This window comes from Argentina anserina, chromosome 4 (genome assembly GCF_933775445.1).
Source record: "Argentina anserina chromosome 4, drPotAnse1.1, whole genome shotgun sequence".
NCBI lineage: Eukaryota > Viridiplantae > Streptophyta > Magnoliopsida > Rosales > Rosaceae > Argentina > Argentina anserina.
The window spans coordinates 13,142,354-13,157,845 of NC_065875.1; the positions used below are offsets into that span (position 1 = coordinate 13,142,354).

The 15,492-nt window shown below is 36.5% G+C and overlaps 1 protein-coding gene and 1 pseudogene across 1 annotated transcript; one reads left to right on the forward strand and one right to left on the reverse strand.

Moving 5' to 3' along the window:
* LOC126792213 (F-box protein FBW2-like) overlaps positions 1–4,332 on the reverse strand; it is a 75,026-nt pseudogene extending 70,694 nt beyond the window's left edge.
* A 4,766-nt stretch (positions 4,333–9,098) lies between these two features.
* Positions 9,099–15,427, forward strand: LOC126792214 (probable polygalacturonase; the record flags this gene model as incomplete). Its single annotated transcript, XM_050518678.1, has 5 exons — positions 9,099–9,143; positions 13,473–13,796; positions 14,209–14,329; positions 14,404–14,578; positions 14,668–15,427. Coding segments are annotated over 5 exons (1,425 nt in total), but the record flags the coding sequence as incomplete, so codon positions are not given.
* Positions 15,428–15,492: the final 65 nt, after the last annotated feature.

Below are 15,492 nucleotides of genomic sequence, written 5' to 3' on the forward strand. Positions count from 1 at the left end.
GCTGGTACACATCTGTTACCCCTCTCCTAATACACCGCCGATATTGGATAGCCACCCGCTACCCAACATCCAAAACAATATGAGTACCCATGAGCAGATAACCACCCGTAACCTCACATGCAGTACTATGACAGACAGACTAGAGCTCTAACTGTATCGTAACTTTCGCCCGGCCAAAGGCTAGGTTCCGACTTGCCAAACACGTATAATAATCTCACATCATATTGTACCAAATCACGTCCGAAGACAAATCAACATTTTAACAATCTCAATGTTAAAATCACGTACAATAATCTCACATCATATTGTACCAAAAATCAAGTCCGAAGACAAATCAACATTTTAACAATCTCCATGTTAAAATCACGTACAATAATCTCACATCATATTGTACCAAAAATCAAGTCCGAAGACAAATCAACATTTTAACAATCTCCATGTTAAAATCACGTACAATAATCTCACATCATATTGTACAAATCAAAATCACATGCTCGATATATAAATCTCGTCATCAAAATGACATAAAACACGATAAAATCATAACAGTATATTATATAGCAAACTATATATATGTGTACATATTTACTATTTATACAATATATATATAATCCATTATATCATATACATGTCATATTTCATAAACACGTCCGAAGACAAAACTCGTCCGAAGACAAAACATTTTAACAAACTCATGTCAAAACCACGTACGATAATCACACATCTTATTCTACAAAAATCAAATCACATGCTCAATATTTAATTCTCGTCATCGAAATGACCAAATCCAATGAATTCATAACAGTATATAATATAGCAAACTATATATATATGTACTTATTACCATTTATACAATATATATGTAATCCACTATATCGCATACATGTCGTAATTCAATATTAAAACCTCTTGTAAAATCCTGAATCTCCACAAGGGTAGATTCATAAATATGTGAGATTTTACTCACATTCTTTCCTGCGTGCAACTTCCACGACCCTGAAAGTAATTTCCTCACTCGTTTCGTCAGTCACCTAATAGCACGATAAATGCTTAGAAAATGATACTTAAAATAACAGGTGACGAGTTCAGCACAGCTAAATGTTGTCCATAAAACATTGTTCACGGAACACTGTTCATGTTTACTAATCACTGTTTTTACTAAACCACTATTCACAGTTACTATTTTGACAAAACACTGTTCACAGTTACTATTTTATCATTACACTGTTCACATTTACTGTTAGAATTCACTATTTTACAGTACTGTTACAGATCACTATTCATGCAGAGTTACTATTCATAATTACTATTCATTCGGCGTTACTGTTCACCGACCGCCACCAATCATCACCAAATTTCACCACCACAAGCTAAACAACATTTCCAACAACTTCCTAGTTGACACCAAGGTCTAAATCCGAGTCTAAACAGTCCAAACAACGAAGAACACAAAATCGGCACTATTCACAAACCCTAGAAATTGAAAATTTGATTCGGGTACTTACACTTCGATTTGGCTCGATTCCTTTTGTGGGAATGTTGCTGGGACTGAGACAAGCAAAACCCCCCAAGAATCTCGAGCCATGGTGGCCGGAGGAGGCGGCGCCGCCACAGCAGTAACTTCCGGCGGTTTCTACGCCGTGTGTGGTTGTCGCCGGAGTGCAAGGCGTAGCCCAAAAGATGGAGCTCGTCGAGCCCATCAGTTTGATAGGTGGCACGACACGAGGCGACGTCGGATGGTGGAGAAATCGGCCGGAGAAGGTTTTTGATTCGGGTGAACAATACCCGAGCTCGGGTGAACAGTACCCGAGCTGATTTTTAGAAAAAAAATCTGATTTTCTGATTTTTAATCTCCTCTCCTTCCTTTTATACTATTTTCAAAATCGGAAACGAACTTCCGACGTTAATAACTTTCGCATCCGACGTCCGTTTCTAACGCGTGACATGTTCACGAACTCGTATCGATGAGCTCTACGACTTTCGTGAAGGAAGTTTTCACAACCGAGGGACGGAATAAAAGTCGATCTATACGTTGCGGTAACGTTACGTTTTCTAATTAAACGATCCGAGAACGTTTCCGTTTTCGTTTCGAAATGTCGCAAACCTCCAATTGTCATCTTGAATTAATTTCACAAGTTTAACACTTTGAAATTACTCGACATTTAGTTTCTAAAAATTCGGGTTATTACAAAGAGCACTTGAAATATAGTTAGAAACTAAATGTGCAAATAAACGATTAAATAATGGAATAGGAAAAAGAAAAAGAGTAAAATGGGAGTTTAGAGCTGTAGAGGCTATTGCGCTCGGATAAGCTAACGCCTAACGGGCTGCTGGGCTGGTTCGGGTTAACGGACCCTTGATACGGGTCGGATCAAGGAGATCCGGGTCGACATCTGGATTTGCAGAACTGGTCGAATTTGACAGCAGAAATATACGACGTCGGGGTGGACGACCAGGGAAAGGTGAGGCGACAGTTGAGGGCGCCCACGACTTTAGGGTCATGGCGGAGGAGTCGTAGACACAACGCGAAGTGGATCAAGATGTAGGACGTTGTCACATCAATCGCAGGATGCGGGCGACGCCGGGCAGAAGTCTTCCATGGGAAGGATGAATCTGGGCATTGAGTGTGGACGCGCGGGGTTTAACGACGTTGTCTTGTCCGGCGCTAGGCTGGTTCTGGGTTTGATCTGGCCGATGTCGGAGAAAGGAGAGATGCGACGAAGGACAGTGTTTAGAGGAGAGCGACACCAGGAGCTGGGTAGCATCGAATCTCAATGACGCTGGTGGAGAGATGGAGATCGGGTGCCCAGATCAAATCATTGAGTGCCCATAGCAGATTCATCCCTTTTTTCTGCTTTTGTCGACAACAAATTGTCGGAAAATTCAGGCTATGCCAAAAAGAAAAGACTGTCGGAGATTGGGATTTTAGGGGCAGGATATATTTTTCTGGTGGTCTCGTCGCTCAGACACTTTAGAACAAAGTGCATGGTAACGTGTTTGAGGAGGAACAGAACGAGAATAATATCAACGTAATGGAACAGAACGTAACTGTTTATTGATGGATAATGAGGGCTATATACATGCATTACATAACCACAATCCCGTATGATTCAAAGTCATAATTTATTGAAGAGATACGAATTTATCTCTAACAGAAAATCTAATAAGACTAAGATACACAAAATGGTAGAATAATAATTATCCCGTAACATGAACAACTTTAATTTTTTTTTAAGGAATGAAACCATATATATTCACCCAAATAAAACATCAAATATGAACTTCGGTGGTGGAAGTTAAATCCCCACACGGATTCCCAACATCAAATAGGAACAACTTTAATTGATTCCATATATAGTCTTATTCTCATATAATTAAACCAAATGTCATCCCATATGATGGTCCAATAAGACATTCAAGAAGTTGAGAACCCTTGCACTTAAAACTCTTAAGATGAGAAGCATGCTTTGATATATCACTGTCATCCTCATTGAAACCAACACAATTCCTGGCATCGAAATCGACAAGATCTTTACATCCCTTCAGTATCATATAAACACTCAACCGATTTGTTTTTGCACCCCTCAAGTTTAAGTACTTAATAGTAGGCGCCAACTTGACGATTGTCGCAGCCTCATGCTCGAAAATATAGGCGTTAGATAGATCTAAACCACAAAAATGCTTGCATTGCTTCACTAGCACTGCAAGTATTTCCTGCAAATAAAAGCTGCAACCCAAATCCAATGATACCACCTCCAATTTTTTCCACTTTCCGATCAATTCTAGGTTCATATGTTTGTTGAATAATAGATTTTCCGGAATACTGAGAGTTCTTATTTCCGGGCACCTGCGAAGAAAAACATAAGAGTTTTAGCTAGGATGCTTCATGTTTTGAAATTGGTCCAAACATGATCGAGCTTTGGTTATTAAGGAGCGATCGACTTACGCATCTGTGACATATTTGAATGCTTCTGCAGTGCAGCATCTGGGTAGCTTGAGCAAGGTTGCCTTTCCTCCGCTACGCTTGACGATGAACTTTATGAAAGTAGTGACAGAGCAACGACTCCCGTCGATTTTATAAACACTTTCAAATCTCTTGACAAGGTTTTGGAAGCCCCAGCTGCTCTCATGTCCATTGATACTATTCCATGGACTAAACTTCTCATTGCCTGGAAATACGAGATGTTTCCAGCACGATGGAATGAGGGTCGCTTTGTGCCATGACTTGCACACAAAAGGGGCATCCAATAGAAGAGTCTCCATATCAACTCTTCCCAGAATATTCAACAAACAGTCCAAGTTCAAGTCCTCCCATTTTCGTCGATCTCCCATCTGAAACATATTTTGATCGATCACTGTACAAACGGAACATGCAAAAAGCGACGTACGTGGTACTTGTTGTGATGAATAATATTCAACATGCATAACTTTGTTGCGAGGAATATATGTTAAGAAGTCGTTACCTTCTTTGTATACGTGCTGGATGAACTCAAATTCCTTCTTCAGGATACGATTAAGAAGAACTCGTTACCTATGGTTCAAAAAGAAAACAGAACTTTGTTTGCCCAACTATATATTTGGCTCTTTAATTTGCGACTCCTTGAGAAACTTAATTGAGCAAACTTCCCCAGATTTTTCAGAAATATATGTAGCAAAACTGCAAAACTAACATTCTGGTTCAACGTATACTATATATATTAACGACCTGAAAGTCTGAAACGGGTGAGTTTAATTGTTGTCTGAAACCGGTAAGTAGTTAATCTGTTTCTCGGTTTTCTTAAATACTCGAACAACTTATTCAAAAACCAAAATCAAACGGCTTGTAGGGTATCAACTACCCATTCGATCGCTTTCATCTAATTAACAAATGAACATGAACATGCATATATAGATTGCACAAGACGGTATGGATCACAACTCATTGGTAGCTGTATAATGTTCTCTGACTTCTCTCCGTCAAACTACACCTTTGAATTTGCAAGATTCTAGCATGATCCGAGGATGATAAAATTAACCCCTTAAATTTGGAAACCAACAATTTCCCAAACATAGTTCCTTTTCTTTTCCATATTTTATTAGGTAATAAAATAAATAACACCTTACTAGGAAATTCATGCCATTTCATTTGCTTGTGAATTTATTAATTTACAAAATATAGATGAAAAGGCATGAATCTCCCAATTGTATGAAAATATGAAAAAATAGATCATAAGTGGGCATTTAGGGGTACGTGCAAGCCCCCCCCCCCCCCCCCCCCCCCCCGGGGTTCCCTTAAAAATAAAATAAAAGAAAAGCAAAAAGAGTGTCTGAGTGTGAACTTTGCATGAGCCCCCTGATGGCATGCTCCAATGCTCCAAGAAGGCAGTGGGGTTTGGTTTTCTTGATTTCCATTATAAATTCATTAGGTAGGATTGTCTATCGGAGTGTGTTCATGATAGTTTAAGCTTAATTAGGCGCACTCCAGCTTCACTATCTACATGAGTACGAGTGTGTTCCTCATAGGGATATCAGATTAGCCAATGTCTTGTGGACAATGATCGACTATAGCACTAAGCTTGGTGATGATTTTGGGATTCCTAAGGTTGCAAATATCCTATGGACACAGTAAAGATTAGAAATATATGGCAGGCATGATTATCTAGAATTATACTACCTCAACTCAATCTCAAATTGCATTCGAACTTAGTCACTCTGAGTGCACGTTTACTTACTTAGTGTAATATCCCGGAAATTTATAATTATTTTCTAATTATTGTTCGGAGATATTTAAATTGATAGTGATCCGATTATATAGTATGAGGGAGAAAACGAAAGTGTTCGAGCGATTTTTACTCTGAAACGTTACCGTGAGGGGTCAAGCATTGACTTTTATCCATTAGGAATCTCAAAAAATTTATTCTTGAAAGTCGTAGAGTTCGTCAATACCAGATCCTAGACGCGCGACACGCTTTAATCGGATGTCGTATGTGAAAGTTGTTAGCAACAGAAGTTTGGTTTCCGATTTTGAAATGAGTATAAAAGAAAAGATAGGATATTAGAAATTAAGAAAATCAGTTTTTTTTTTTTCCAAAATCAGCTCGATTACTGTTCACCCGAGCTCGGATACTATTCACGCGATTTTTCCCTCTTGGTTGCCGGATCTTTCTCTGGCCATATCTCCGTCGTCGGTTAACTGAATTGAGTGAGACCGGTGGCGTTGGAACTGTCTCTTCGTCCCCTACTGATATGGGTTAGTATTTGGGAGAGATTCGAGCTGTTTGAAGTCGAGAAATGAAGAACAAGGCAGTTGTCATGTTTTGAAGAAGTGAGCAGAACTCCCTCTTCCGGCAACCAATCAAGGTGATTGTTCTTGTGTTTTGAAGCTTGTAGGATGTATATCAACCCTCTAAAACATATCTATCTATTTCGAAACACACAAGAAAAATCGACGATTTCTTTTTATAGGGTCTGTGAATAGTGCCGATTTTATGTTCTTCGTCGATTGGATTGTTTAGGCTTGGATTTAGACTTTGTTGTCAACTAGAAAGTTATTGGAAATGTGGTTTAGATTGTGGTGGTAAATTTTAGTGATCATTAGTGGTCACCGGAACAATGGTAGTGCCGCCACTATTGGCGGCGTGTGGCGGTGTGTTAGGTCATGTTTCAGAGTAATGGTTTACTCTATTGTGATGTGCTCGTCGATACGAGCGTTTACATAGGTCATTTGCATGTGTTAGGTTAATTATTGAGTAAGTTAGTTGTTGTTAAAGGTTTGATGATTTTAGGTTGAATTTGTTGTTGGTTGTTTTCGGGAGTTAGACTATTCTCGGTTTGGTGGTTTACTAAGTGAGAGTTGTTTCAGTTAGGTACTTGAAATTTGTTGAACCAAGTGAGTGAATCTGACTTGAGGTTGCAAGTTGCTAGCGGGAGCGAAAAGGTGTGTACACCCAACGTTCAGCTAGTTACACATGGCGGTAACTAGGCGTATTTAGTATGCATTTGATTATTTGTATGTTTTGAGATTGGTATAGATATATATATATATATATATATATATATATATATCTTTAAGTGATAATGAGCTCGTGGATATAATTTCATTGTTTATATGTTGTTATATTTTATTTATCGCATTGAGATATTGTGCGCGTTTTGTTGGATTATATTTATTGTGGAGGATGTGACCGAGAGGGAATAAAATGTATCTCTTTGTAAATTGGAGATTTGTGAAGGATAATTGTATAGTTGATGTTTGAATGCAGTGGTGTGAGTAGTATTGATGTTGTGCTTGTATGGTTTCGCCAAGTGGCATGTGGTGAGTGTCAATGTGTTTTGCCTTTAGTGGCAGCCTTGATGGTAAAATATTTGTGAGTGTGTGTGTGTCTTGCATAGTGTCAGCCCAAGGTTGGATGTTTTGACATTGTGTTAGTGTTGATGTACCTGTTAGCAGAGTTCTTGATCCACCAACCTTAAAATCATTCTAAAAATATAATTGTTTTGAGAACACATGGACTTGATCGACTACAGTCCACGGGTAAGTAAAATATGATTTTATTGTTATGATTTTTAAAATGGTTAATGGTTAAGAACTATGTTAAATGATTATGATGTATGATTCTTATTTTTTAGATTTATCTATTTGATAAGTGACTTCCTGAACTACATTATTCTGTAAGAATCACTAATTGTTCTTATGTGTAGTGTAATCTCCTGAACTAAGTTATTATGCAGGGATTACATTTTTCTTATCTTATTTCTTCTTGTTATACGTGAATTCCCAAACTATGATTTTCTATATGATTCACTAATTGTTTACTTGTTTAGTGGTGTGCAATGTTCTAAAAACCCCCACCTATGACCGCCTAGGCGGCGCCTAGGCGCCCGGAGATCTTTGGCCGCCTCGATTTTGGGCCGATTAATCCTCTGGGCGCTGGTTTTTAGCTGTCCACCCGATTAACGCCTATCGTTTTTTAGAACCTTGGTGGTGTGCATATATATCATACGTGGATTAATATATATTGTACGTGTTATTTGTGGTGTGCATATATATCATGCGTGGATTGATATATATTGTACGTGGTTTTAATATTGAGTCTTGTTAAAACATTTTCTGGTTTTCAGACAGTGATGACATGTAAATCAGAACCAAGTCTTAGCCGGGTGTTGGTTACGATTAGTTAGAGATCTAGTATGTCTGTCTTGTACTGCATGAGGGGTAACCAGGTGGGCTGCCCATCTCATGAGTACACATGTTTTAAAATGACATTTGGGTAACCAGGTGGGCTGCCCAAGTCTCATGAGTACTCACATTTTATTTTGTTATTTGTTACGGGTAACCAGATCGGCTGCCCGGGTCTCATGAGTGCTCATATTTTAATATGTTATTTGTTATGGGTAACTAGGTGGGATGCTCGGATTTCATGAGTGCTCATATTTTAATATATTATTTGCTACAGGTAACCAGGTGGGATGTTCGAGTCTCATGAATACACAATGTTTTAAAATGACATTTGGGTAACCAGGTGGGATGCCCTAGTCTCATGAATACACATGTTTTAAAATGACATTTGGGTAACCAAGTGGGCTGCTCAAATCTCAGAGTACTCATATTTTATTATGTTATTTGTTACGGGTAACCAGGTGGGCTGCCCGGATCTCATGAGTACTCACATTTTATTTTGTTATTTGTTACGGGTAACCAGATGGGCTGCCCAGGTCTTATGAATACTCATATTTTATTTTGTTATTTGTTACTGGTAACCAGGTGGGCTGCCCGGGTCTCATGAGTGCTCATATTTTAATATGTTATTTGTTACGTGTAACCAGGTGGGCTGCCCGAGTCTCATGAGTACACATGTTTTAAAAATGTTGATTGTACATTTTCTATGTATTTGATGTATGTCTAAATGTTGGTTTACTCATACGGGCTGAAAAACTTACTGGGTTTGTGTTTACAATCCCGGTGCACCAAATCAATGGTGTAGGGGATAGTTCTCCAGGTGAGAATTAGTGGACTCGGAAAGCTTACTCGGAGGATTACTGAAGGTTTCCTTCTTCTATTGTGGTGAGGATTGAGTGAATATTATATTTCCAATTGTTTTAATACTTGATTGTATTAACTTGTGATGTATTATTCAAGGCGACTAAGTCATACTGTGAACTCAGTTTCGATACACAGTTGTTGTAAGATGATTTCCATATATTTTGGATTATCTTAGAGTTTTCATGGCTTTCAATTCGAACTTTTATCATTCGAAATTTTCAGGGTCGTGACACTTAGAATATACCTTTTCAAAAATGGTACCCAAAGTTCTAAAAAACACTAGGCGCTAGTCGGGCAGATTGTCAGGGACTAGCACCTAGAGGGCTAGTCAGAGGCCTAGGCGGGGAGCTGGAAACTAGGCGGCACAGTTTTTTTTGTTTTTTAATTATTTTTATGTATAAAACACCAATCTGATTTATGATCAATCAATCCCCTCGTGAGTAAATTATCATTTTTATAATAAAAAGTAATATTTATATTAGATTATTATAAACATAGATAATATAACTATTAATCATCCTAATAAAAGTCATCTTTAACACCTCATCTTCTCTCTCTCTCTCTCTCTCTCTCTCTCTCTCTCTCTCTCTCTCTCTCTCTCTCAAGTTTCTCAAGTTTCAACGACAATTTAGAGAAAAAAATTCAGCAGTAGCTTCGCCAAACCCGTCTAGGTGGATGCCTAACAACCCAGCACCTAAGTCAAATGATTTGCGCAAAATCATTAGTGCCTTCACGCCTAGAGCCTAGACGCCGCCTAGCCCGTTTTTAGAACTTTGATGGTACCAGCTAGCAAGATTTTCACAGATTGATAACATAGTATGTACATAAAATTAGAGAAGGTTACTAGACAAGAACGGTGACTAACCTTGAGCCCCGGGAAATATTTGTCGTTGTTTGTTTTTGGGTTTTACTAATAGTGTATATAAAAATAGGGTTGGACAATTTGGAGATATTCAAATCATATGAAGGTAGTTTTGGTAACATAAATTGATACCCAAGATTTGATTCTGATACCCATGGTATCAAGTTAGGAGATTTGTCAAAAATGGATTCATGATGAAAAGGTGTGACATCAATTCCAATTCCTTGATGTGCTAGTAACAATGGAATTGAATTTTATTCCTGTAATCAATATCTCCACTCGATTCCATTCCAAGTTAGTAAACGTGTTATTAGTTTTTTTTTACTTTTTTCTAGCGCCATCCGTACACAAAATCATCAAAATACTCACAATCACTATAAATGATTTGAAGCATGTGCAGTTTGAAGGAGGTGGAACTAATGATTAACTTATTCCCAATATTTCCGATATCTTCTTTTTTATCGGTACTTAGGGGTAAGTATTGTTTTTCTACCATATTTGCAATAATTCTCCTAACATCATATATCTCTGAGATTTACGATATTTAAATTATCTCCGTAATTATCTCCGATATTTTTTTTTAAATTACTGATATATCTTAAGTCTTAACATTATCTTATTTTCTATTGTATCTACGATATTTTAGCAATAACATGAAATATCTCTTATATTTACGATATTACTGATTTTTTTTTGCAGAAGTATATGTAAATCTCTAATTAAAAAAATATATCTCAAGGATGTCTAACTTAGGAGTAATTGAATCAGTAAATAAAGTAATCACCTCGAGGGATATCATAAAGAAAAGTAGTCATTTTTATTTTTTCTTAAAGGATATCTAGATGAGGAGTAAGGTTCTTAATTAAGAGTCATGTTATATCAGTGACAATTGTTCTCCTTAAGAGTGAGGATAGTAGAAAAAGACCCTCACTCCTCATAGTAGGGAAATAAAGAGTACAAAATGACATGAGAATTAACCAAAGTATTAAAGTTGTAATATGATTACACTCAACAAAAGTAAAGGATGAGAATGAGTAATTGATGAACGATCAATCCGAATATGCAAAGTTACAAACTATACACTCACAAGTATATAGTATTGACTAGTGATGGCACGTTTACTAACTTGGAATTGAATTCATCATAATATGAGACATGATGGATTTAGATATGAAGATTTCAATTCTATTGAATTGTCTTATGACAGGAATTAGAACATAAGCAATACTAATTACGATTAATGTTGTTTATTTACCAGCGAAATCAGAATTAAAATTAATTTGATTACTGAAATAACCCTACATATATGAAATCACTTTCAATAGTGCTACTGTGCTAAACAAATTTTTACTAGCAGAACGAATTACAAAGGTCACTACACCAATTTCTTTTTTTAACACTCAATAACACAAATCCAATACTAACTAGATTTCACCTATCAATCAAAAGATATGTAAATAAAAGAAAACATTGGTGAATATTATTAGAGAAAGAGAAGAACTTACTTTAAGTACTCATGTAGAATATATGTGATTGTTTATTTGTGGGTTTTAACAATATTATATATATATATATATATATATATATATATATTTTCTCAATTTGGGTCAAACAATTTTGAAAATATTCTCAATTAAATTATGGTATTTTAGGTATAAAAATTGATTCTGATACCCACCTCCCCCCTTAGGTATCAAGTTAGGGATTTTGTCAGCAATTGATTTCTAATGAGGAGGTAGGATCCACATTCATTCAAATTCTCCTATGTATTAGTAAATGACGAAATTCTCTTATTTCGCAATCAATTCTTCTATTCTCAATTCAATTACATGTTATAATGAGTAGTGACAAGTCATGATCCAAAGCTGGTGATAAGCGAGCATATGTAGATACCTCAACATGCAATTTATTTATGAATCATATGTATCTCTGGAATTTCTTTATTTAATTTTAGGATAAAATACCGGTCACTCCTCACAGTTTTACAAACTCGACAGTTTGCTCCTTCAAGTTTCAATTTTAACTAATCACTCTTTATACTTTTCAAATTCGAGCAATCTAATTCGTCAGTCATCTTTCCATCTAATTTGGGTGTTAAGTCCATCAAATTTCTGTTTGCCTAAAAAACAACTTAACACTCAAATTAGATGGAAAAATGACGAAATGACCATATTGCTCGAATTTAGAAAGTATAAGGAGTGCTAAATCAAAATTGAAACTTGAATGAGTAAACTGTCGAGTTTGTGATTGTTTGAGGAGTGACTAGTATTTTATTTTTAATTTTATGATGATGCTTAATTTAGAAATTAGTTGTAAACAATAAATTGCACACTTTTAGGGAACAAACATGGTAATTTTGATAAGTATTTAGGAATGTGAGCAACTTTTGTAAATATATGCCATATATAGATGAGGGACAAAGCGGATCTGTTACAAATAGCTAATAATATTGCCGGCAGAAAAAGCAAATAGTTGCTATATTTGACCTTTTAACTTAGGTGGACTTTGGATTTGATTTTAACCTCTACTCCACCAAATACTTTTTCAGAATAATCTACTGCAACACTGAAAAAAAAAACATTTAGTGTGTCATGTAACAATCACAGTAAATCTCTATAAATGAATAATATCAAGATCGGAAGAAATTATTATTTTAGCGGGATTATTATATTATAGATAAATAAACAATTTATTTCATTTATCGATAAATTAATAATTTATTATTTTACAGAGAATTTTGTTGTTATTTTATAGAGAGTTTATTCTCACTACTATGTTTATTTTTAGCTAGGATACTATATTTATTCGCTTTCCAAATTTGGTATAATTTCATGCCTACAAATAACTTTAAAATGATAAGTTTAAATAATTACTTTCCTTAATATGTATTATGAATTTTATTCACTATTTTTTATATATATTTGATCAATTATTAATCATTTTAACTATTTTTTTAAATTAATTATTACCTTATATATTCAATTGGAATTAAAAAGATTTCAAAAACAATATTATCTTATGCATTTAGCGATGTTTATAGTAATATACACTGGTCCCGAGTTAGGATCAGAGAAAATTATTACTTAAGTGAGACTATTAATTTATCGATTATTCATTTATGGAGATTAGACTGCAATTAATTTTGTACTAATAGCCCTTACTAGTTACTACATTTCCTTGCACGTCAATTGTTACCACCTTATTTGGTCAAATCCTGAAATTAAGGTTTTTGCCTTTTACCTAAATTAAAGAAAGAATATTAAGAACCATTACTACCCGTATCGACAATTCATATATCTTTCCAAAACTGGGGATACCATTCAATGGTTGTTTCTGTTAATACGTTTGGACTATGAAAGAAATCAATAAATCTCGTCCTCTTCCTCATTGCATCACATTCCTTTTCATTTCCAAAACCATTTCATGGACTCAAAACCTTCAACAATGTCTCCCGTACGTACTTTCTCTCTTCCCCTCCATCTCTAAGTTTCATTGATCCTCTTATATAGTTGTGTTTTTTAGGTTGAATTTCATATCCAAATAGATTGTTCGTGAGGATTAATATATTTATCTACATAAAATTTACAGGTTGTTATGATTGTTATTCTGGGATTACTATTGCTACAATCGGCAGAATGTAGATTAGGGAAGCAGATTGAGGATACTGTTACGTACTCTGCGATTACGTGCCGGAAACACAAAGCTCTTTTGACTGATTTCGGGGCCGTTGGTGATGGGAAAACATCGAACACAAAGGTCTTCAATGATGCAGTTGCTAAATTGAGCCAGTATGCATCCGATGGCGGAGCACAGCTCATTGTGCCCCCAGGGAAATGGCTCACTGGAAGCTTCAACCTCACCAGCCACTTTACCCTTTTCCTTCACAAGGGTGCAGTTATTCTAGGGTCTCAGGTTTGGTTTCTGGCCCTAATATTGGTTCTTGCTTCATTTCTGAATTTCTGTTTGTTAACACCAATGCAAGTTTAGGTTTAGGTGATTGTGATTTGCTTATTAAATTTGGCTGACTTTAACAATTACAGACGTCTTTATCTAAATTGTATGTCTGAAAGAACATTCATACATCACATATCATATTTTTTGAATAAAAAAAATATATAGAGGGTGCTATGTAATTTCAACGAGATCATTGAAACTACATTTGGACCAATTAGTTTCCTTCTTTTTCAACGACATTTATATATTTAGATCTACATGTGATATTCATCAGTATGGTCGAAATGTGTACTGGATATTTCAAACAACTAATATGGATTTATATGTCATTATTCATCTACGAGTTTATTAACCATTACCAAATCAACAGGATGAGTCAGAGTGGCCTGTTGTTGCTCCACTGCCTTCATATGGACAAGGAAGAGATGCCCCGGGTGGAAGGTTTAGCAGTCTCATCTTTGGAACAAATCTTACCGATGTTGTAATTACCGGTAATTAATTACCTACTCAGCTAATTTGGTATTTCATAAATGGCTTTAATCAAAGGGTTTCCTATTGGGTTTAGGTAACAATGGCACCATTGATGGCCAAGGAGCTCCTTGGTGGGAGAAGTTCCACAAGGGTCTTTTGAATGTCACCCGACCATACATGGTTGAGATTATGTACTCTAATCAGATCCAAATCTCTAATCTCACTTTTCAAAATTCTCCATCCTGGCACATCCATCCCGTTTACAGCAGGTTTAACCTTCTTCATATCTTGAACTGAACTTATTTGGCACTCAATTGCCTGCCACTGTGTGCTGAAATTATGCTGTTAATTTTTGCAGTAACATTACTATACAGGGCGTTACTATCCTTGCACCAGTAGACGTTCCTAACACAGATGGCATTAACCCCGACTCATGTTCCCAAACTCGAATTGAAGACTGTTACATTGTCTCCGGAGATGACTGCATTGCAGTGAAGAGTGGCTGGGATCAGTATGGGATCAAGTTTGGAATGCCAACCGAGCATCTTGTTATCAGAAGGCTCACCTGTATCTCACCTAAAAGTGCTACTGTTGCTCTAGGCAGCGAAATGTCCGGCGGAATCAGCAATATCAGAGTTGAATATGTCACAGCCATCAACACTGAATCCAGCATTAGGGTCAAAACGGCTGTAGGGAGAGGGGGTTATGTCAAAGACATTTTTGTACGAGGATTGACGTTGAACACTATGAAGTACGTTTTCTGGATGACAGGCGCCTACGGTTCACATCCAAGTGAAGGCTTCGATCCAAAGGCACTTCCCGTTATTCAGAACATCAACTATAGAGACATTGTTGCTACAAATGTTTCTATTCCAGGACAGTTGGATGGACTTGCTAACGATCCTTTCAAGGGAATTTGCATATCAAATGTGAGTATGACAATAACTGCAAAGCCAAAGAAAGTGCTGTGGAACTGCACCGATGTTGAGGGTGTTACAAGCAATGTGACTCCAAAGCCTTGCGCTTTGTTGCCTGAGGAGCCAAAGCCAATGGAGTGTGCTTTCCCTGAGGATAAGTTAGCAATTGAGAGCGTGAAGTTGTCGACTTGTTCTACGTAAGGCTATATCAGATTTGATGCTTGAGGTAGCATCTCATATACAAGTTTTAACAATACTTGTAATGC